This window comes from Clupea harengus, chromosome 15 (genome assembly GCF_900700415.2).
Source record: "Clupea harengus chromosome 15, Ch_v2.0.2, whole genome shotgun sequence".
Taxonomy (NCBI): Eukaryota; Metazoa; Chordata; class Actinopteri; order Clupeiformes; family Clupeidae; genus Clupea; species Clupea harengus.
This window is the reverse complement of record NC_045166.1, coordinates 20,849,696-20,870,374: the sequence shown is the minus strand read 5'-3', so window position 1 is coordinate 20,870,374 and position 20,679 is coordinate 20,849,696. Positions and strand designations below refer to the sequence as shown.

At 43.7% G+C, this 20,679-nt stretch overlaps 1 protein-coding gene and 1 non-coding gene across 3 annotated transcripts; both read left to right on the top strand.

The window, feature by feature from the left end:
* The first annotated feature begins 453 nt into the window (after window positions 1–453).
* On the top strand, window positions 454–526 carry trnar-ccg. The gene has a single exon. It is a non-coding gene; the product is annotated as a tRNA-Arg (tRNA).
* Window positions 527–6,369: 5,843 nt separating this feature from the next.
* sec63 (SEC63 homolog, protein translocation regulator) lies at window positions 6,370–19,393 on the top strand. Of its 2 annotated transcripts, XM_042709952.1 has the most exons (21): window positions 6,370–6,636; window positions 8,583–8,682; window positions 10,654–10,768; window positions 10,975–11,087; window positions 12,294–12,355; window positions 12,526–12,584; window positions 12,744–12,794; window positions 12,960–13,068; window positions 13,445–13,539; window positions 14,111–14,246; window positions 14,519–14,611; window positions 14,923–15,068; window positions 15,320–15,467; window positions 15,786–15,868; window positions 16,130–16,195; window positions 16,463–16,633; window positions 17,245–17,409; window positions 17,709–17,909; window positions 18,424–18,528; window positions 18,761–18,902; window positions 19,007–19,393. In XM_042709952.1, exons 1-20 carry the CDS (start codon window positions 6,513–6,515, stop codon window positions 18,893–18,895), a joined length of 2,277 nt encoding a protein of 758 aa, XP_042565886.1. In that variant the 5' UTR covers window positions 6,370–6,512; the 3' UTR covers window positions 18,896–18,902; window positions 19,007–19,393. The 2 variants fall into 2 exon arrangements, with proteins under 2 accessions (XP_042565886.1, XP_031438076.1); XM_031582216.2 differs by having other exon boundaries at window positions 18,761–19,393.
* The last annotated feature ends 1,286 nt before the right edge of the window (window positions 19,394–20,679 follow it).

Sequence of the window (20,679 nt, the reverse complement as noted above, 5' to 3'; positions counted from 1 at the left end):
GTGGATGCATAAATCAATGGGTACAGTCTAACTCTAACCTCATACTCTGGAAGATATGGAAGCAGTGAATGTTTCAACTGGAGCAGTCACAGGCAAAGGTCTGTTCGCTTGTTAGCTGGGCACATAAAAACTAGCACATTTACAAACTTGTGTCTGATGTTAGCACCTCTGTCTTATGCTGTTTTAAGGCCAGTGTTACTTACTGGTGCCTACTAGTTTAACCTCATCTGTCTACAGTCAATGTCATTGTCACTGTGAATATGCCCTGCCCTCCAGTAGCCAATTTGAGAGATGTAGTTGATATTAAACTTCTCATCGAGTCACTTTAAAGTCCCTTTGTCCCTTCTTGGGAAAGATTAACCAAACAATCTCTTGTAAGTACATGGCAATGATAGGAATACGTGTAACGGTTTTGTAATAGTAGTGAAGTTTCATGGCTCCTCTGCATCATCGGGCCCAGTGGCCTAATGGATAAGGCATCAGCCTCCGGAGCTGGGGATTGTGGGTTCAAGTCCCATCTGGGTCGAGATGTTATGAGGAACAATGACAAGTTGCTTTAGATGTCTCAGAGCCTGTCATAGACCGCTTGGAAGAGTTTGAACCCCAACAGGCCTCCATTGGACTGGTCATCATACTAAACCCGATAAGAAGACTACGGCCGGGTTATAATAAATAATAAATAAAGCATTAACTTGCACTCAGAAAGACTCCAAGGTAAGGTGATACTCCACTAATTAGTTCTGCTATCCATCCATTTTCTGTAGATATCACTGAGATTGCCTGCAGCATTTAATGTTCTGAACGCATGACGATAATATATGGTGCTTGATAAAGAGAGGCTATTTAATATTTCCCAGGAGAAGACTGAAAATTTGAAACAGAAATTATTGCAGTGTCATTATTTAGTACTGTCTCAACTACTCAAACCACACTATATAGTGCTCATACAGGCTTAGTGGCCTAATGGATAAGGTTTCACCTCTAGAGTAGGGGATTGTGGGTAACTGGGTGGCAGCATTACCCCAAAAACTGGGAGTTCACTTTACATTTACATTTTACATTTAGTAATTTAGCAGACGCTTTTGTCCAAAGCGACGTACAAGGGAGTCAAGCTACGAGCAATAGAGACCTAGTGTAACAATAAAAACTACTTTACATAAGAAATAAAGACAAAAAATAAAAGAAAAAGAAGTGCAGGAATGTAACTGCTGTAAGTGCAAGTTAAGCACTAGTTGAAGTGCCAGTTAGGAGGGGAGGTGCTCTCTGAAGAGTTGGGTCTTCAAAAGCTTCTTAAAGGTAGAGAGGGACGCCCCTGCTCTGGTGGTGCTAGGCAGTTCGTTCCACCAACGTGGAACAACAAATGAGAATAGTCTGGATTGCCGTGCTTGCACAGACGGCAGTGCCAAACGACGCTCACTAGACGAGCGCAGCATCCTGGGTGTAACATTTGCCCTTACAAGAGCATTAAGGTAGGTGGGTGGTAGAGGCCATGTCACATTTTGCATTGCATTTGAGACTGTTTGGATAATCACAAAGCTCACTTGGTTCAGTCACAAAGATCATTTGGTGCTCCTGCTAAGGAGAAGAGATAATTACTTATAATTAAGCAGACACTCTCTCAGGTATGCAAGTTCTAACACACAAGAATGATTCTTCTCTGTTGTGAAACCACAACTAAGAGATGCAGGGGAGCAAGAAACCCATTGAGGTTCCTTAGCAATAAAACATCACTACATACCAGACATAGCAAGTGGAAATGGAGACAGTTCCTGCAATATGCCCCAGGGAAAGAAACCATACAGCTCCAGCTCTCTCTGATTTTGTAGAGTTGAATATACTCTTTTGCTGAGAATAATATTGTTGATAAATGATTTGCTTCAAGGCAAACAACAGCGGCAGCTGTTTGCTGTATGCAATTGAGAAAGGATGAAGTTTTTTGTTTTCTTTCATGCACAATAAAGTGATAAGGACTCATGCCAGTGAAACCTGGATTGACCCGCTTCTTGCCCAAACACATGAGCACATTTACACACATAGTGACACATCACATGCAAATACACACAAACACACTAGCACACGCATGGACACACACACACACACACACGCACACACACACACACACACACACACACACACACACACACACACACACACACACACACACACACACACACACATACACTCACACATACATACACACACACGCACACACACACATACACACACACACGCACACACACTCACACATACATACACACACACGCACACACATACATACACACACACGCACACACACACACACACACACACACACACACACATACACACACACACACACACACACACACATACACACACACGCAAACACACATGCACACACACTCACACTTACACTTAAAAGATATTGTGTTTTTAAGGAAAACAAAGTGAAAAATTGGAAGACTGTTTCCTTCCTTGAGCCATGTTGTTGGATGAGCCAGTGCAATCTGTCAGTGGTAGGGCATATCTGCCAACATCAAAAAAGCAATTTATGGATGTTTTTTGTCAACCAAAGCCTTTGAGCTCTCAGATGTCTCTCCCTCTCTCTCTCTCTCTCTCTCTCTCTTTCTCTCTCTCTCTCTCTCTCTCTCTCTCTCCACTGTCTTTCACGCATATGCTAGACATTATAACTACCTGTGCTCTGTCTATTCTGTATACAAAACACATTTCAAACCTCTACCCAACACACACACACACACACACACACACAAAGGGACACACACACACACACACACACACACACACACACACACACACACACACACACACACACACACACATACACACACACGCACACACACAAAGGGAGTCACACTCAGAGAGACACAGCTGGAAAATTAGCAACACTCCTAGTGATGGTAGTCAAGTATTTTTAACCGCTGCAAGCCTTGGAGTGGCTTTGTGGCCAGTCAGTTTGACAAGGCAGGCTCTGAAGGCTGAGGGGGCTTTAAGTTGCGGTGCCCTAAATCTGGTCTCCATTACACACTCACTTACCGCACAGAGAAACATTGTTTTGCGTTTGTCAAGGGCTAAGACCATTATGGCTACACCAATTTCAACCTCGAACTTCGAACAATGGCTTATGTGAAAAGAGTGAAAAAAGTCACACAAACACAAACAGGCACGCATGCACACACATACACACAGGTAGATACAGTGCATTCACAAGGTATTCAGACCCCTTCAATTTTAACATTTTGTTATGTTGCAGCTCTATGTTAAAATCGTTTCATTCATTCTTTCCCTCATCAATCAAAAAATAATTCATGAATTTAGTTTTTCTCAGTCACTTTGGTACATTTCTTCATGGAAATGATTTTGTCGCATTGTCTGCAATTACCTACATTATCAATTTCATCTATCATGTTGATCAAAATGTATCATTCAGCTTCTCTGCTGAATGGTCATATCCCCCAAAACATTTAGTCATCTATGCATTGTGTACGTCATGACATGCAAGATGTTTACAGTTTTTCTCAGTGGCTTTGGTACATTTCTCAGATCAGAATGAAAATTTTAAAAACAGTTTGTTCAACCTCCACATCATCTAGTCACTTGTGCCATCATGACAGCAATTTATCATTCTTTGCAAATGCCTATGCACATTCATGCAAGATGGTCTGTGCAGTCGCCTGCTCTTTAGTCTTACCCCCTAAAACATCTTGGTATCTCTTCATAGAGTGTGCATGGAGTGTGGGTTTGTCTTCTGTCTTCTTCTGACGTCTGCCTTCTCCGGTTCCCCTGATCTCCTGACTTCCCTTTGTTCTTGAGTTTTTGCACAGTACAGAATGCCCTGTCACTCCCAACTGGTTTCTTGACCAGGCCTTTTCCATCCATGTTTGGATGTTCATGAATATGTGTATTGTCATATGCATAGCCTAATCAGCATAGTCGGCTTCCCTCAAAAGCCCTGGTTTGTCTCCATGCACTTTCCCCAGTAGAGTGACCCCATGGTGAATGCCCTGGTCTGGGGTCCGTTTGGGCTCCTCTTTGGAACTCAACAGACTCTTGTCTACTTCTGTGTTCATGGTATGTTCTAACTAGTAGATTGTTACAGATTATGTAAAGGATACTGTATAGTCCGGCGGTCATTATCGAAAAATAAATCCTGATGGGACAAACAGGACCCCGATGATTTAAAGAAGTTTAAAGAATAATAACATAATGTTGCCTATCATAACAAGGACACACAAGTCAGATACATAGACTATTGTATATAAGGAAGCATGACATTCGATAATGGAGCTTACAGATTACAAGTCTGCAGGTATTCTTGACAACTTTGTGCAATGTTTCAATACTTATTCAGTTGCCAAAATGCAAATTACCATGGAACACTTGAAGTCCATTGAATTATTATTTCAACCGTAAAGATCAGTGTCCATCAGCATCTAAACAGATAGATCTTATATTTTGGGTGTAAGTTTTCACCTGGATGGCCCTAAAAGCCCAAACATTATATTCACTAGGCCGCGTGCCATGCGGGCACATTGACAACTTCAAATTACCGTATGCAGTCATTTGGGTCAGTGAAAACATTTGCCACACAAACACCATCTGGGAATGGTTTTGTGGACTCAGAAATGTTGAATACAGTTAGTTCCATCTATTCCTTTCTTCACTGCAATACAGAGGTTCTTTTTTGAATGCCGGTGAAAAGTCTATAATCATCAGTCTCGTGATATATAACTGTATACTGTAAAATGACTTGGTTCATAAAGACTGCTTGTGGTATGCAAGATGATGTTCCCGTTCTTTCTCAGAGGTTGTAAATGAGAGTATTGTCCAGTTTCTTTCAGATTGTTTTCTACACCCTTACAGTATATATCCCACTTGGAAACTTGTGGTGTTGAAATTAGATACATGAATAACATTCAACTTATACAACATAATATTCAGTTAGTTGGAGACGAGTTATAATGGTCAGTGATTGTTAGTGAAAGAGATACACTTTCATGCTTCACAGTATTTTGACTGTCTTGTTCATGAACAATGACACGAGGACTTTTCATTCTGATGGCACTGACATGTTTGTTTACATATATATTTACTTTTGTGACATAAATTAAGGATTTTGAGCAAGTTACAGGCTTCTGCAGGTAATACATTGAGTAGTGCTGTTTTTTTTTTTTTAAATGCACTTGCTGTTTTGAAAAAGTTAAGAATGATCCAAGAAATTTACCAAAGTGACATAGAGAAACTGTAAACAAGCTGGAAACTAAAATATCACATTGTCATGAGGATTCAGACCCCGTTGCACTTTTGGTAGCGATTACAGCCTTGAGTCTTCTTGGGTATGACGCTACAAGCTTTACACACGTGGATTTGGGGAGTTTCTGCCATTCTTCTCTGCAGATCCTCTAAAGCTCTGTCAGATTGGATGGGGCCTTCTGTAAACAGCTAATCTCAGGTCTCTCCAGAGATGTTTGATCGAGTTAAAGTGAGGGCTTGGCTGGTTCAATCAAGGACATTCACAGAGTTGTCCCTAAGCCACTCCTTCATTGTCTTGGCTGTGTGCTTGGGGTCACTGTCCTGCTGGAAGGTGAACCTTTGGCCCAGTCTGAGGTCCTGAGCGCTCTGGACCAGGTTTTCATTAATGGTATCTCAGTACTTCACTCCATTCAGCTTTCCCTCAACCCTGACCAGTCACCAGTCCCTGACGCTGCAAAATACCCCCACAACATGATGCTACCATCCCCATGCTTCACTGTTGGGAGGTTATTGGGCAGTAGACGCTTAGAACTGAGGCCAAACAGCTCAATTCAATTTTACACTGTTTCATGGCTTGTATTTGTAGGTAAAGACATATATGTCAGGTATGTGTTGTATTGTATGACATAAATGTACTAAATCTGACACCTGAAGGAGAGTTTTTGAATATATATAGCCTTCCAAAATAAAAATAAAACATTCCCTTCTACTTGGTATGCTTATTCATATGGATTAGGGTAATTTGAATTGATTATCTTTGTTTAGATATATATGAATAAATTATCTTTTTCAGGGGCCACGGGGCCTCTCAACATCCAGCACAGTGAAAGCATCTATGGGGCACAAAAAAAACAGGCTTGATATTTGGAGTGGAGTATCAGATGGTCAGTCTAATGTATCTGAAAAGAGGGTACTGCGAACATGCAGCACAAAGCATCATTTCAAAGCATTTTTTCTTGATTTCAGAACGTTTCAGAAGAGAGGAATCAGAAAGTTTATTAAATCAAGCAGCAGACATTTAATGCTTTAATTATCCTGTAGGTGGCAGTATTACAGTTTGTCAAATTGATGTTGGCGCGAAATAGCGAAGAAGAACAAATGTTCCAATTGCGCATGAGTAAGAACACGTAGGCTACAGCCCCGCATTCTTTCTTCGTAGCTGCATTAGCCAGTTAACTAGCCAACTGGACTACCGAGCTATTTGGGACTGGTAGGAAAGGCACAGCGGTGGCGGAGAAAGGGGATCTCAGCGCCGCTACGAAATGGCCGGACAACAGTTCCAGTACGACGACAGCGGCAACACATTCTTCTACTTCCTAACGTCCTTTGTGGGACTTATTGTCATCCCAGCCACTTATTACCTCTGGCCCCGGGACCAGAATGCGGGTAAGGCCCGACAGCAAGGCTTACTATACATCGTTAGCAATCTGTAGCTAGTTGGGAACTTGTTAGCGGGGGGGCAGCTGTTCTACAAATTGATGTATCTATTATAGCTATGGGACAATGCTATCCTTTGACAGCTTACGTCCGTTTTCTGCAGAAAATGTGTTTTTTTTTGTCATGTTTGCCCACAGGCCTTTGTGAAAGCTGCTTCCACTCAACGTTAGTCACCAACCTGTGTACAACGAGCATTTGAGCTAACAGTGTCAGCTGCGGGCTGTTACCCTCAACTACTGCGATTAAGCAACTTCGCTTGCTGTCCTAGCTTATTGGTGATTGTTTGGCTAAGGTTCCTGACGGCTTTTAAGCTCCTTTATGGTAACAAAGTGTAATGCTTAGTGGTAGCCAGCTGGCTAGCTTTTGTACATGAAGTTCAGCGTTATTCCAGTGCAACGTCATATTTCCTGACTGTGAAATTAGCCAAGAGCTTTGCGAGACCTAGTTAGCTGGTCAGCCAGGGTAGTATACATAGCTGTACATCTTAAAAATAACGTTTATTTAGAAACACATTTACCACCCCAGCCCTCCGCATTCGGTAAACAAAGTTAGCTAGCCATCTCTGATTTGGCTGATCATGACTCCTGTAACGTTAACACTGTAACTTAGCTTGTTAGGCAGTAGTGTTTCTTGCTGGCTTGGTGATGACGTGCATGTTAATACGCGCTGAGATATGACGGGGATAAGTGGTTGACCACGGTAGGGTAAATATTGCTTCTGCTTTTCAAGCTCTCAAAGGCATCGGATGTACACACCATCAGCTGTACGCGGTACTATGAAAGACTTTTGTTTACGCAACGTCAGATGGCTAGCATTCCACTGAAGCCAGATATTGAGAACGCAATCAAACGCCAGTGTTACCAGCTGACCAGTACAATTGATCGGCCATGTTTCATATTTAACAAAAAAGAAAACACGAAACAGATTTCGATTGAACGACAAGCAGCGAATGTGTATGGCAGGTAGCCTTTACACAGACACCCCCAAGGAAGTTCCCTGTTCCCATATGTCCTTAGCTGTATTAGACATAGCAGATTCAGCTGGTTGTTATCAGTTAAACGTGCCCGTTATGGCTGTTTGTGTGTGGTATACTTAGTTATCTTTGTCTTTATGTTTTTATGTTAACTTTATATATTTATTTATGCACTTCATCCCAGTTTGTATGTTGATGTTTTATGTTTATCTTATGTCTATTTATTTTTATGTGGATCACTGTGCATGTCCTTGATCTCCACGTAATTTCTTTGCTGTTAAGCACTTCGAGCTGCATTGTTTTGTATGAAAGGTGCTATACAAATAAAGTTTATTATTATTATAATATTACTTGTTTTAGTTGATGTGTAGTTGCTTAACTAAAGTAAATGAATATGACCTGCTGCTTCTCTAGAGAGAAAGGTTTTATTCTTCCTCCCCTTCGTTTCTTTCTGACTGTTTCGTTTAGGTGAATATATATATAGTAAGTATATTCTACTTATAAAAGCCAAGCACTCTCCCAAATAAGCATTTAAGCCAAACAAAGCCAAGTGATGCACCTACCAGAAAACTCTGAAGTATGTTGTGAGACTATGCAGACTGTGGTATTCGCTTGGTATTTGTTAACATGTCCGTGTACTCAGTTGCTGCAATGCCAACCAGTTTGATGACAATTCATTCCATACAGACAGTCCTCTGTCTCTGTCTGTCTCTCTGTCTGTCTGTCTGTCTGTGTCTTGTTTGTTATGATACACTCACTATTGCTGATAGCTTTGTTGTGGTGTGAATCTTTCGGGCCGCTGTGTAGGCAAACTGCTCCTAAACAGTTTTTAACCAGCCTCTTAAGTGTGCGCATGACTTGTGTTGTAACTAAGGCTGTGTGTGTGTGTGTGTGTGTGTGTGTGTGTGTGTGTTGTGTGCAGAACAACTGCGGTTGAAGTCTTTGAGGCGGGTACACGGACGATGCCTTTGGTACCGCCTCCGGTTGATGAAGTCACAGCAGAGCATCATCCCTACGCTAAAGTAAGTTTTCTCATTTAGCAACACACACACACACACACACACACACACTCCGGAGGTGGTTTTTACTCACAAACCACTCAAATATGTCTTCTCATAGAAACACTCTCTTTCGCTAATGTATGCTATAACTCCCTTTCTTTCTCTCTCTCTCGCACACACTCACTCACACACACACACACACTCTCACGCTCATACACACAGCTAATGAACATTAGGAGTAACTTTATGTATGGAAAGATGTTGATGTCACGTTGACTGTGCAGTGTGTAGTGAAGTGTGTGTGAGCCATTATTTGGTGTGTGAAGGGCAACACACTGAAGTGATAGAGCAGGTCACCAGTGCACATAATGGTGTGGTGTTTAATCATGACCTAGTTTACATACAACGCCACTCTGACTCCTTCCAGGTTTCAATTGAGAATGGGATGTCTGAGGACAGTAACCCCCCACCCCCCTCCGTACACACACACACACACACACACACACACACACACACACACACACACACACACACACACACTCACACTCACACTCCATTTCTCTCGCTCCTCTCATTGTCTCCTCCTCCTTTCTTCACTGCCTTTCTTTCATACTCATCTCATTTTTGTTTTTATTTCATTCCCTCAGCTTTTTTCAGTCTGTTTCTTTTCATCCCCCTTGCCTTTCTCTTTCTTGCTTTTCTTCTTTCTGTCTTTCTATCTATCTTTCTTTCTCTCTCTGTTTGTCTCTCCGTAATGCATGCCGTGTGCACTCACAACTGTAGTGGTGATGCTGTCTGGGCTTGCTGGTTGCCATGGCAGCAGTAGCTGTAGAGCAGGAGGGCGGTGTTGTGACTCACAGAACTGCTGTCCAATGGGAGACCCTTATTTATGTATTTACTTCGTATTTACCATCTCCTTAATTCCTGCTGGTGGAGTATCACTGTTTTAGTTGCCATATCGTTGTTGTTGTTGTTGTTGTTGTTGTTGTTGTTGTTGTTGCAACCTTAGACCAGCACTGAGGATGTCCACTGACTGATGAGGAGCAGTTGGACGATCACAGAGTGTTATGTACTCACAATGTGTCTCTCGGGCTAGCATAGAACCGGTCTGTGTCTGGATGAGCTGCATGTGACTCAGTATTAGATCGTCTTCTTAGATGTCTATCTATCGTAAAGGCTCAAGGAAACGCATGCTTTTCTGTTTTGAACTCCTGTTTGGTCTTTGATGGAGTCTGTTTGGCCAGGACAGACGAGGTTAGGGCAAGGACAGGCCCATCAGAATAAGCTGCATGTGGACGTGGATTAGCATTAGAGTTGTCTTCTTGGATGTCTGTCCCAAAAGCCCAGAGGGCCAGGGGAAAGGACGCTGGGATGTGTTTGAACCCAGCTGCTGAGAATTAAAGCATGTTTGATTTTGAAACCCCATAAAAGAAGTGTGGTGTGTATGTAAATCGAAGGAATGTGTGTGTGTGGGGGGGGGGGGGGGGGAGGGAGAGAGAGAGAGAGAGTTTAGAGCGTTCTGTGTGTTTGATTGTGTTTTTGATTGTTTTCTAAAGAAGTGTGAAACTGGGGAAGGATGGCGTTAGATCCTTCTTTCCAAAGCCCTGATAGGAAAGAGATCTAGGCGACCCCAATGAGTGTGTCCGACTCTCCTGATCGCTCCTGACACTTCTGTGTGAGGGCTCTATCCCGCACACACATTCCTGCCTGCCAGAGAAATCAGCATTGCGCCGCATTTCCTAGCAGCTGCCTCTTACACTGTATGCGATTAAGGCATGATTTGTTGCTTTGGAAAACACAAAGTATGTTTCGATGTCACCAGATTTGTCACAGCCTGGTGTTGTCTGTTTTATTTTTGTTTTATTTCATCATATCTTTATTGTTGTGTGGATCAGATGGCTTGAAGTGTATTCTGTTTTTTTATCATTATTATTATTGTCTGTTCGTGTGTGACATGAGATGGTATGTTTGTGTGTGTGTGTTTGTTTGCAGAAAAGGGGTCTTGCTGCTGGGCTGGGCTGTGTTTCTCTTACTGGCGTACAAAGTGTCTAATTTAGAACGGGAATACCAGGAGTACAACCCATATGAGGTCCTCCACCTGGATCCGGTAAGACACGCTCACTCTCTCTCTTATTTGTGTTTTTCTCTCTCTCTTTATCTTTCACTGTCTCTCTCTCTGTCTCTCTCTCTGTCTCTCTCTCTCTCTGTGGTTTCTATCTTTCTCACGCACAGTCTACTTCCATACTCCTTTTCTCATCACATTAACTTCTGTGTCGGTTTCTGCCTCCCTTATTGTCCTCCTTTGCACCCCAGCAATCAACCTTGGCGGAGATTAAGAAGCAGTACAGGGCACTGTCTCTGAAATTTCACCCTGACAAAGGAGGAGATGAGGCCACGTTCATGAAGATCTCCAAAGCCTACATGGCGTAAGACACACACACACACACACACCCACAAACACACGCACACACGCATGCATACACACACACACACACACACACACACGCATACACACACACACACATACACATGCATACACACATATACATACATACATACACACACACACACACACACACACACACACACACACACATATACATACACATGCATGCATGCATACATACTAGGGCTGTCAATAGATTTTAAAAAATGTACTAATTAATCTCACATTTTGAAATTCATTAATCTAGATTAATCGCGATTAAAAGTTTGTTTGTCTGGTTTTTTTTTTTTACTTCCAATGAAAAATATCTCAATTTCCATACATTGTCAATCAAATGAGCTGTGACACCCAGGTAATTGTCATTGCTGACTGATGTCCAGTGGTCACCAGTAAGGGTGACGGTGGCAGCTTGCTCGAGGAGCTGAATTTTTCTGTCGGGTGCTTTGCATTAAGGTGATAACTTAAAGACGAGCTGCTTCTGTGATAGCTAAATTCAATTTGACAAATGCTACATACAACTTTAGTTTTGTCGATTGTTGCCTATTAAACAGAAACTTTCCGCCCAACAATCCCTCAGCTCTCTCCATCTTCAACTACCGCAGTGGTTCTGAAACTTTTTCTGTCATTCCCCACTTTGAACAAGGGGGGCTATTGGTAGGCCAAGCCCCCTACTTACATTGCCCGAGGGGACACAGGTTCAAGTCTGGCCTGATGTAATTTCCCAATCCTCTCCCCACCTCTTCTCCGCATCGCTTCCTGTCATAACTTCATAACTATCCAAATAAAGGCATTAATAAAAAATAAAAAAATATTATAATTTTTATTTTTTTTAAGTTGCGTTAATTGCGTTAAAATATTTTATCGCGTTAATCGCGGCCGCATTAATCGCATAGATTAACGCGTTAACGCTGACAGCCCTAATACATACGCACGCGCGCACGCACGCACGCATGCACGCATGCATACACACGCACGCATGCACACACACACACACACACACACACACACACACACACACACACACACACACACACACACATAGATAAGGCGATGGAGAGAGATATATAAGTAATACATTTGTAGAGACTGAGACCTAGTCTCGTAATAACACTTGCTTTGTGTTTTTTTAAAAAAAAAAAATTTATTTCTTGAAATAAACTTTTGGTCTTGCCCCGCTTCTCTGCAGTTTAACCAATGAGGATGCACGGACGAATATGGACCTTTACGGGAATCCAGACGGTCCAAGAGGTATGTCGCTTTTTGGAATTTTGGTGAAGTCACATCAGTAAAGGTCTTAATTCTTTTTGAACCTTTTGAAAATCTAATCTCTTCTCTCTCTCTCTCACTCTCTCTCTTTCTTTCTTTCTTTCTTTCTCTCTCTCTCTCTCTCTCTCTCTCTCTCTCTCTCTCTCTCTCAGCGTTAACTTTTGGTATTGCTCTACCTGCCTGGATCGTCGATCAGAAGAACTCAATGCTGGTATGAATTCTGAATAGGCTTTTGCTAAACAATCACACAAGCACATATCAGCATCATGAACTCTCATTGGTTGAGTCACAAGTCACTCAGCAAGCTCTCTCTCTCTCTCTCTCTCTCTCTCTCTCTCTCTCTCTCTCTCTCTCTCTCTCTCTCTCTCAGGTGCTGCTGGTGTATGGACTAGCTTTCATGGTCATTCTGCCCGTTGTTGTGGTAAGTCCTTGTTGTCCTACTGCAGTCTGTCTCACTGGAGGGACACGTGCTCTCTAGAGGACCCAATACATTAGAGGGACTCGTTATATAAGGAAAGACACTGCAGCAGTATTCTGCAGTGGACGAACTGTGACTTCGTTTTTGTGTGTGTGTGTGTGTGTGTAGGGCACATGGTGGTATCGTTCCATCCGTTACAGTGGTGACCAGATCCTCATCAACACTACGCAGCTCTTCATGCACTTTATGTACAAAACACCCAACATGAACATGAAACGTGAGTATATATACACACACACACACACACGCACACATGCAGACACACACACATGAAGACACACACACATGCAGACACGCACACAAACACAAAAAATCAGACTCTTATGAATCAAGGGTTCACACAAAGCTAGACTGAAAGCTTTGCTTCATTCAGTTAAATTGTGTACCTTTGCCGTTCATATCTGAGGAACATGCAGGTCACATAGATAGTGCAGTGGAATGCCTACCGCTACAGACCACTAGTGTAATGGAATCATGACACTGATGCACTTGTAATGACGAGGTATCGGGTGTCCAGGTGGTCTTTTGAAGACTGGACATGTGTCTGTGTGGATAAGTGTTGACTTGAGTGGGTTCTTGTTTCTGTCCCACAGGACTAGAGATGGTTCTCACCGCTGCGTTTGAGTTCGACCCTCGCAGCAACAAAGAAGCTGTCAGCAGACCGACAGACAATATCGAAGTCCCTCAGGTACCTGTGTGTGTGTGTGTGTGTGTGTGTGTGTGTGTGCGCGTGCGCGCGTCCTTTTTTTGGTTATGTGTGGGGGGCACTGTTTTACGGTGTTTGTGTGTGTGCCCCTTTGTTGGTTATGTGTGGAGGGCACTGTTTTACTCTTAGTGTGTGTGTGTGTGTGAGTGCGCGCGCGCATCCTTTTGTTGGTTATGTGTGGGGGGCACTGTTTTACTCTTATTGTATCCGTCCCTGTGTGTGTGTGTCTGTCTTTCTATGTGTGTGTGGGGGCACCGAATTGCTGCCACAGTATTGCTTACATTGACCTTCAAACTTACGCACTGACTTTGATACACAGTTCTTGTGTACACAGCCTTTTAGGTCATTGATCAGCCAGTGATGTGCCCCAGCACTCTCGCTTTCATTGGGTTTAGTGCTGTAGCTCAGCTAAAAGGAAAAAAAGATGTTGGCAACCGTCATGGGTTTTATTCCAAATATGATCCATTGTGTTACGGATGAAAGGATGAGTGAAATAATGTTGGTGTGTGTGTGTGTGTGTGTGTGTGTGTGTGTGTGTGTGTGTGTGTTGTAGCTGATTCGTGAGCTGGGCAGTGTGATAAACGTGAAGAAGAAGGAGCCCCCGTTCTGCTACCCCTACAGCCTGAAGGCCCGAGTGCTCATGCTGGCCCATCTAGCACGCATGGAGGTGTCTGAGGACAGCGAAGAAGGTGTGCAACACACACACACACACACACACACACACACACACACACACACACACTGAACATGTAAGCAGATTATAAAGCACAAAGTTTGTACACTGACACACACACACACACACACACACTAACAGTTCAGCACTTAACATGCGCATGAAGTTTTCCTTGCATATTGATGAATGTTCTTACACACTTACCTCAAGGTGTACAAGGGCATCGTTGAAGTTTTTAACGAACATACACACACACTTGTTAATGAGCTTGTGTGTGTATTGGTGCAGACCAGCGGTTTGTTGTGAGGAAGTGTCCTGCCCTGCTTCAGGAGATGATCAACGTGGGCTGCCAGCTAACCATGATGGCCAACAGCAGAGGAGGTAACACACACACACACACACTTCGTACATACCTACTCACTGGAACACACATACCCTTTCATGAACAATATAGACTTGATGGCTTTCAGTGGAATTGCTTACAGCAGGAAATATTACAGACACACACACACACACACACACACACACACAAGATGAATATATTGGGGAGGCCAACATAAAAAATAAATGCATGCTTGCATCAACAATGTTCACAGGTCTTTTTTAATATATGTGTTTCTTTGTGTGTGTATATGTGTGTTTGTATGTCTGTATATATCTTCATATGTGTGTGTGTGTGTGTGTGTGCGCAGGTGTGCACGCTCCCCGGCTGGTGTCCATAGAGAACTGCATGAAGCTGTCCCAGATGGTGGTGCAGGGCCTGCAGGAGGCCAAGTCCCCTCTGTTGCAGCTACCACACTTCGAAGAGGAGCACCTACGCTATTGCATCTCAAAGAAGGTACACTCTCTCTCTGTGTGTGTGTGTGTGTGTGTGTGTGTGTGTGTGTGTCAATCCTGCTCCTTAGCTTTAAACAAGTCAGTAGAACTGCTATTGCTCTCATCTCTGTTATGTTATACCATAAAATATTCTACCAGTATCCTTACCCCCCCCCCCCCCCCATATATGCGTCTATATATCCCTTATATCTCCATGTCTCTCTCTCTGTCTGTCTGTCTGTCTGTCTGTCTGTCTGTCTGTCTTTCATTTAGTATAAGGTGCGCAGCCTACAGGATCTGGTCAGCATGAAGGACTCGGAGCGCAGGAACATGCTCCGTTTCCTTGGCGAGGAGAAGTATGATGAGGTCATGGCTGTGCTGGGCAGCTTCCCCCACGTCAATATGGAAACCAAACTCCAAGGTGGGTGAGCGTAGCCTGAGACCCTGTGAGATCATCTCTGATCGACAGGCAGAAGGGCCAGAGCTGGTCACGGGGTGTGCTTTGTGTTGATGATGCTGGTCACCTTAAAATACACCCTATAATATTTGCAGTAGCAGGCTCTGTAATCCTGTGTGTGTGTGTGTGTGTGTGTGTGTGTGTGTGTGTGTGTGTGTGTGTGTGTGTGTGTAACAGCATTAATTCCCAAACTCCCCTCATTAAAGTGTGTTGGTGCACCTGTGAACCGAGTGTGTGCCCTCTCTCAACTTTGACTTTGTGTTTTTTTTTTTTTTTAAACAGTTTTGGATGATGAAGACAGCAATAACATCACAGCAGGGTCCATCGTCACGGTGACAGTAACCTTGACGAGGAAAAGGATGTCGGTATGACATGTTTTATTTTTGTGATTTTGTTTTTATGTGATGAGCTTGTACTGCAGTCACACATGCAGTTTCAGGGAGTGACCACTAGAGGGAGTGGTGTTCTGCAGCTTGTTTTTATGAGTACTGAAAAGCAGTCATTAATGTATTTATATTAAAGATGTTAACACACACACACTAGCTTTTAATGTCCAAACCTGAGGAATCATGCACAAAGCTTTCCCTTCCATTAATGTGTGTGTGGGGGTGTGTGTGTGTCCACAGGAGGTGTTTGAGAAGGAGCAGGCCACACAGCCGATTGCATCAGAGGAGGCCACTCAAGAGGAGGCAGTAAGCCACACCCCATCATTTCTCTCTTTCTCTTTTTCTCTCTGGCTCTCTCTGGCTCTCTGAATCTGTCTCTAGCTCTGCCCTCTCTCTCTCTCATCTTCCCAGCCTTCCATTTGTAAACGTATCTGCGTGTGTGTAGCAATTGTCCAATCTGGTGCCATTACATCAATATGTTGTGCGTGCATGCGTGCCCATGTGCATGGCGGTGTATGAGGCTTGAAACATCACATACCAACTTGACGTGTGTGTGTGTGTGTGTTGAAACAGGGTGATGGTAGTAAAACCAAAAGTGTGAAAGTGTGGCAGAACAAGAACAAAAGCACAAAGAAGGCGGCCAAATCTAAAAAGAAGAAGCCGGCGCCCAAGAAGAAGCCTGCACCCCAACACCAAGCTAAGGGGGACAAGCCCAAACAGGCCAATGGGAATGTAGCAGGAAACGTAAGAGCCATCACAGCCTTTTCCTGCACTTACCACAGATATAATTCATTCCAGAGATGTATCATTTGTGCAGCAGGTTCATGTGGTAGTTATACTTAAATTAAGCATCACATTTAATTAACAATAAATGCTAATTAAATCAAATGTAATTTAGCCTAATTAATTAGGTTTTAGAATTTTAATTAAAAATTAAAATTCTCGGTGTATGCCGATAGTGAATGGTAGGTGTGTAAGGGGCGGAGATCAATTAACAGTCTTAAATGTGTTAACAGTCCTGTGATGACGCTGTGAGATTTTATTCTAAGATAGCTGCTGGTGAGGCCAGGAAAAGGGAAGCTGTAGACATTTTGTTCTGTATGAAATCCCCACATGTAAAACTGTCTACACAGCCATCTGAAGCATAGGCTATAGGTGCAGAATGTAGGATTAAAAGATACACTTGAACTCAAGTGACCCTTCATTTTGTCATCGCTCCCTCAGAATGACACCAAGAGTTTACATGTAGCAACTTGAAGCACTAGACTGTTCTGAGCCTCTGTTGGCAGAAAGCAGTTTGTGTTTACTTAAGTGCCTGTTTGTTTGTTTGTTTGTTTGTGTTTATGCATAATTAGGAGGTGGTGCTGGTGAAGGAGGAGGAGGAGGCGGGCTCAGATAAGGGCAGCGAATCAGACGAGGGAGAGGGCGAGGGCAACAAAGACACGGGTAGCGAGAGAGAGGAGGAGAGCGACAAACAGAGCGACACGGAAGCAGACGAGATCGGCGGTGATGACGAAGAGGTGTGTGTGTGTGTGTGTGCGCCTAAACATGTACACAGCTGTTTATGTGGCACTGGTCTTCAGTGTCCTAGTTGGTATACTTTTCCTATGGTATATGATATCCGTATGACTTATGTCCCTATATGTAAACTTTCATGTATTAATGTAATACTTCTGAGACGTTTAATATCATATGCATTATGAGTATACATCTGCACGAATATGCCATAGAGTGTACACAGAGTGTCTGGATAGGTCTTCTGTATCTGTGTGTGACATGTGAATATGCAGTCTATATAAAATGTGTGTGTGTGTTTCAGGAGTGGGAGGTGCTACAGCAGAGCATCCAGCGGCGGGAGCGCGCCCTGCTGGAGACCAAGTCAAAGGTCACGCACCCCGTCTACAGCCTGTTCTTCCCCGAGGAGAAGCAGGAGTGGTGGTGGCTCTACATCGCCGACCGCCGAGACCAAACGCTCGTCTCCATGCCCTACCACGTCTGCACGCTCAAAGACACGGAGGAGGTGTGTGTGCACGCGTACGCGATTATTAGTTAGTCAGTGTGTGTCTTTTTTTTATTTCAGTCCTCACACCTATGTATGTTAGGTTGGGAAGTGTGTGTGTGTTTGTTTATTTTAGTCCTCACACCTATGCATGTTAGGTTTGTGTGTGTGTGTTTCAGTCCTCACACCTATGTATGTTAGGTTGGGAAGTGTGTGTGTGTGTGTGTGTGTGTGTGTGTGTGTGTGTGTGTGTGTGTGTGTGTGTGTGTGTGTGGTGTGTGTGTTGTGTGTGTTGTGTGTGTGTGTGTGTGTGTGTGGGAGTCTAGCCGACCATGCAAAAGCACAAAGATGTGTGTGTGAGAGAGATTTAGTAGCTGACTCAAGGCAACTTTCCATCTGCCAGTTGCTAGGCAACCTCCACCTTATTTTGTCTGCTGTATTGAAGCAGTGGCACATTTTTTTTAAATGTTGTGTGTGTGTGTGTGTGTGTGTGTGTGTGTCACTGACAGCATCCTCTTTTCTGACGTGTCCACAGGTAGAGTTGAAGTTTCCAGCGCCCTCCAAGACAGGGAACTATCAGTACTCCGTGATCATGAGATCGGACTCCTTCATGGGTTTAGACCAGATCAAACCACTCAAGGTGAGACCACTCTCTCATTCATTTACACACCTGAGTGTGTTTTATCAGTGTGTGTGTGTGTGGATATTCAAGCACCTCAACAATTGTGCATTCAATAAAGAGAAAGAAAGAATGTATTTTCCTGAAAAGAGACAGAATGACAAAGGCTTATGAACACATCAATGAGATTTTGGAATTTATGATTTTATGTTAATTTTTATTAATTGCTCTCACTGTGCGTGTTTGCATGCAGCTGGAAGTTCACGAGGCGAAGGCCATGCTGGACAACCACCCTCAGTGGGACATCCCCGACACGGAGGAGGAGGAGGAGCCAGACGACAGCGACGGCATCGAGGAGAGTGAAGAGGAGGAGGAGGACAATGACTAAAACACATATACACACACACACAGTCACCCTCACGCAGAGGGTGTGTTCAGAGACGCACGTCTTAGAAAGCATACAGAACTAATCCTGCCATTAGCACACACACACACACACACACACACACACACACACACACACAGAGTGAGTGCATCAAGGATACAGACTGCTTTTGTACACTCACACACCAACTGAAACATGCTTCAACCCCGCCTCCACACACACATAGTGTCACTGTCACAAAATGGACTCAAAGCCTCCCAAAATGCACTTCTTAGCGCCAGGAGTGTCCATTCCTTCCTTTCACGCCCCCAACCACCCCACCTCAACCGCTCTCCCCACCCACCACCACTATGGACTACAGACCCCCCCCCAAACTACCCTACCAAGGAACTTGACTTGCTACAACACACACACACACACACACTCTCTCAAATGTTCTCACAGGCCAAGCCCACGCAAACAAACATGTCTCCAATAAACTCAGCATCAGTTGCCCAGCTACTTTGTGCATCGTGTCCTCTGCCTCTGGGTCCTCTTCGTCATCTTCATCCTCCTTATGCTCTCTCTTCTTCTCCTCGTGTGTGTGTGTGTGTGTGTGTGTGTGTGTGTGTGTGTGTGTGTGTGTGTGTGTGTGTGTGTGTGTGTTGTGTGTGTGTGTCTGTGTGTGTGTGTCTGTGTGTGTGTGTGTGTGTGTGTGTGTGTGTGTGTGTGTGTGTGTGTGTGATGCCACAATAACCCAACTGCGTACCAGGAAGTGTCAGTCAAACCCCCCCCACTCTTCTCGACCTCCAGCGCCTACAATAGTAACTCTCACTCTTATTCTCAGCCCTGTTCTCATTTCTCCTCTAATTCCACTCGCTCATAGACACGCTAATCTGGTTTGTTGGAGCCTCCGTTAGGGCCTGTGTGTACATGCAGGATAGTCGTCTCCGATCTTAATTGGAGCTTCTCTCTTTCTCAATTTACGTGTGTGTGTGTGTGTGTTTGTGTGGGGTCAAGTTGTTTGGGGAATAAGTTTGCTTGTCGGCAGTTTCTCTCTCCTCTGTGTGTGTGTGTGTGTGTGTGTGTGTGTGTGTGTGTGTGTGTGTGCTGAGGTAAGCTCTAAGGGGGATATACGTTTCCTTCGGCTCGTTTGTGTGTATGTGTGTTTGTTTGCGTGCTTGCATCTGTGTGTCTTTTAGTCAGTAATGACCACCTAATGACTGCAGTGTTTTATGGTGATGGTTATTCAGAGTAGATGGATTCTCATAAATGAGTCCCTCTAGGTGTGTGTGAGTGCTTTTGTTTATGCCTGTGTGTGTGTGTGTGTGTGAGCATGTATGTGCGCACGGTTGTGTGCGTTTGCTGGGGGGGATTATAAAAGGTTCCTACTCTGCACAAAGCATACAAACCTAACCTCAGAATGCGTCTTGCAAAACGACCCACAGACAATGTGGCGCAGACTTTGTTTGTTTGTCAACATACCTTTACACAACACTTTGTTTGTCAACATACCTTTACACAACACTTTGTTTCTCAACATACCATTTCATAACACTTTGTTTGGCAACATACCTTTACACAACACTTTGTTTCTCAACATACCATTACATAACACTTTGTTTGGCCACATACCTTTACACAACACTTTGTTGTGTTTGTGTAATCCTTCTCTCACCTGTAATCCATCTCTCACCACCACTCACGGCATTGGCAAAGACTAACCAGAGAGACCTTTGTTCCTTACTGTAAGACTAGGAACCGTCTGAGGTGACCTGACTGGTTGGGCAGTGGAGGTTAACAGTAAT

Excerpts from the sequence above, each read along its gene's own strand:
- sec63 (XM_042709952.1), top strand. The coding sequence starts at position 6,513 with ATGGCCGGACAACAGTTCCAGTACGACGACAGCGGCAACACATTCTTC. Across the intron at positions 12,356-12,525 it reads GAATCCAGACGGTCCAAGAG|CGTTAACTTTTGGTATTGCT; the intron begins GTATGTCGCTTT and ends TCTCTCTCTCAG. Across the intron at positions 16,634-17,244 it reads ATGGGAATGTAGCAGGAAAC|GAGGTGGTGCTGGTGAAGGA; the intron begins GTAAGAGCCATC and ends ATGCATAATTAG.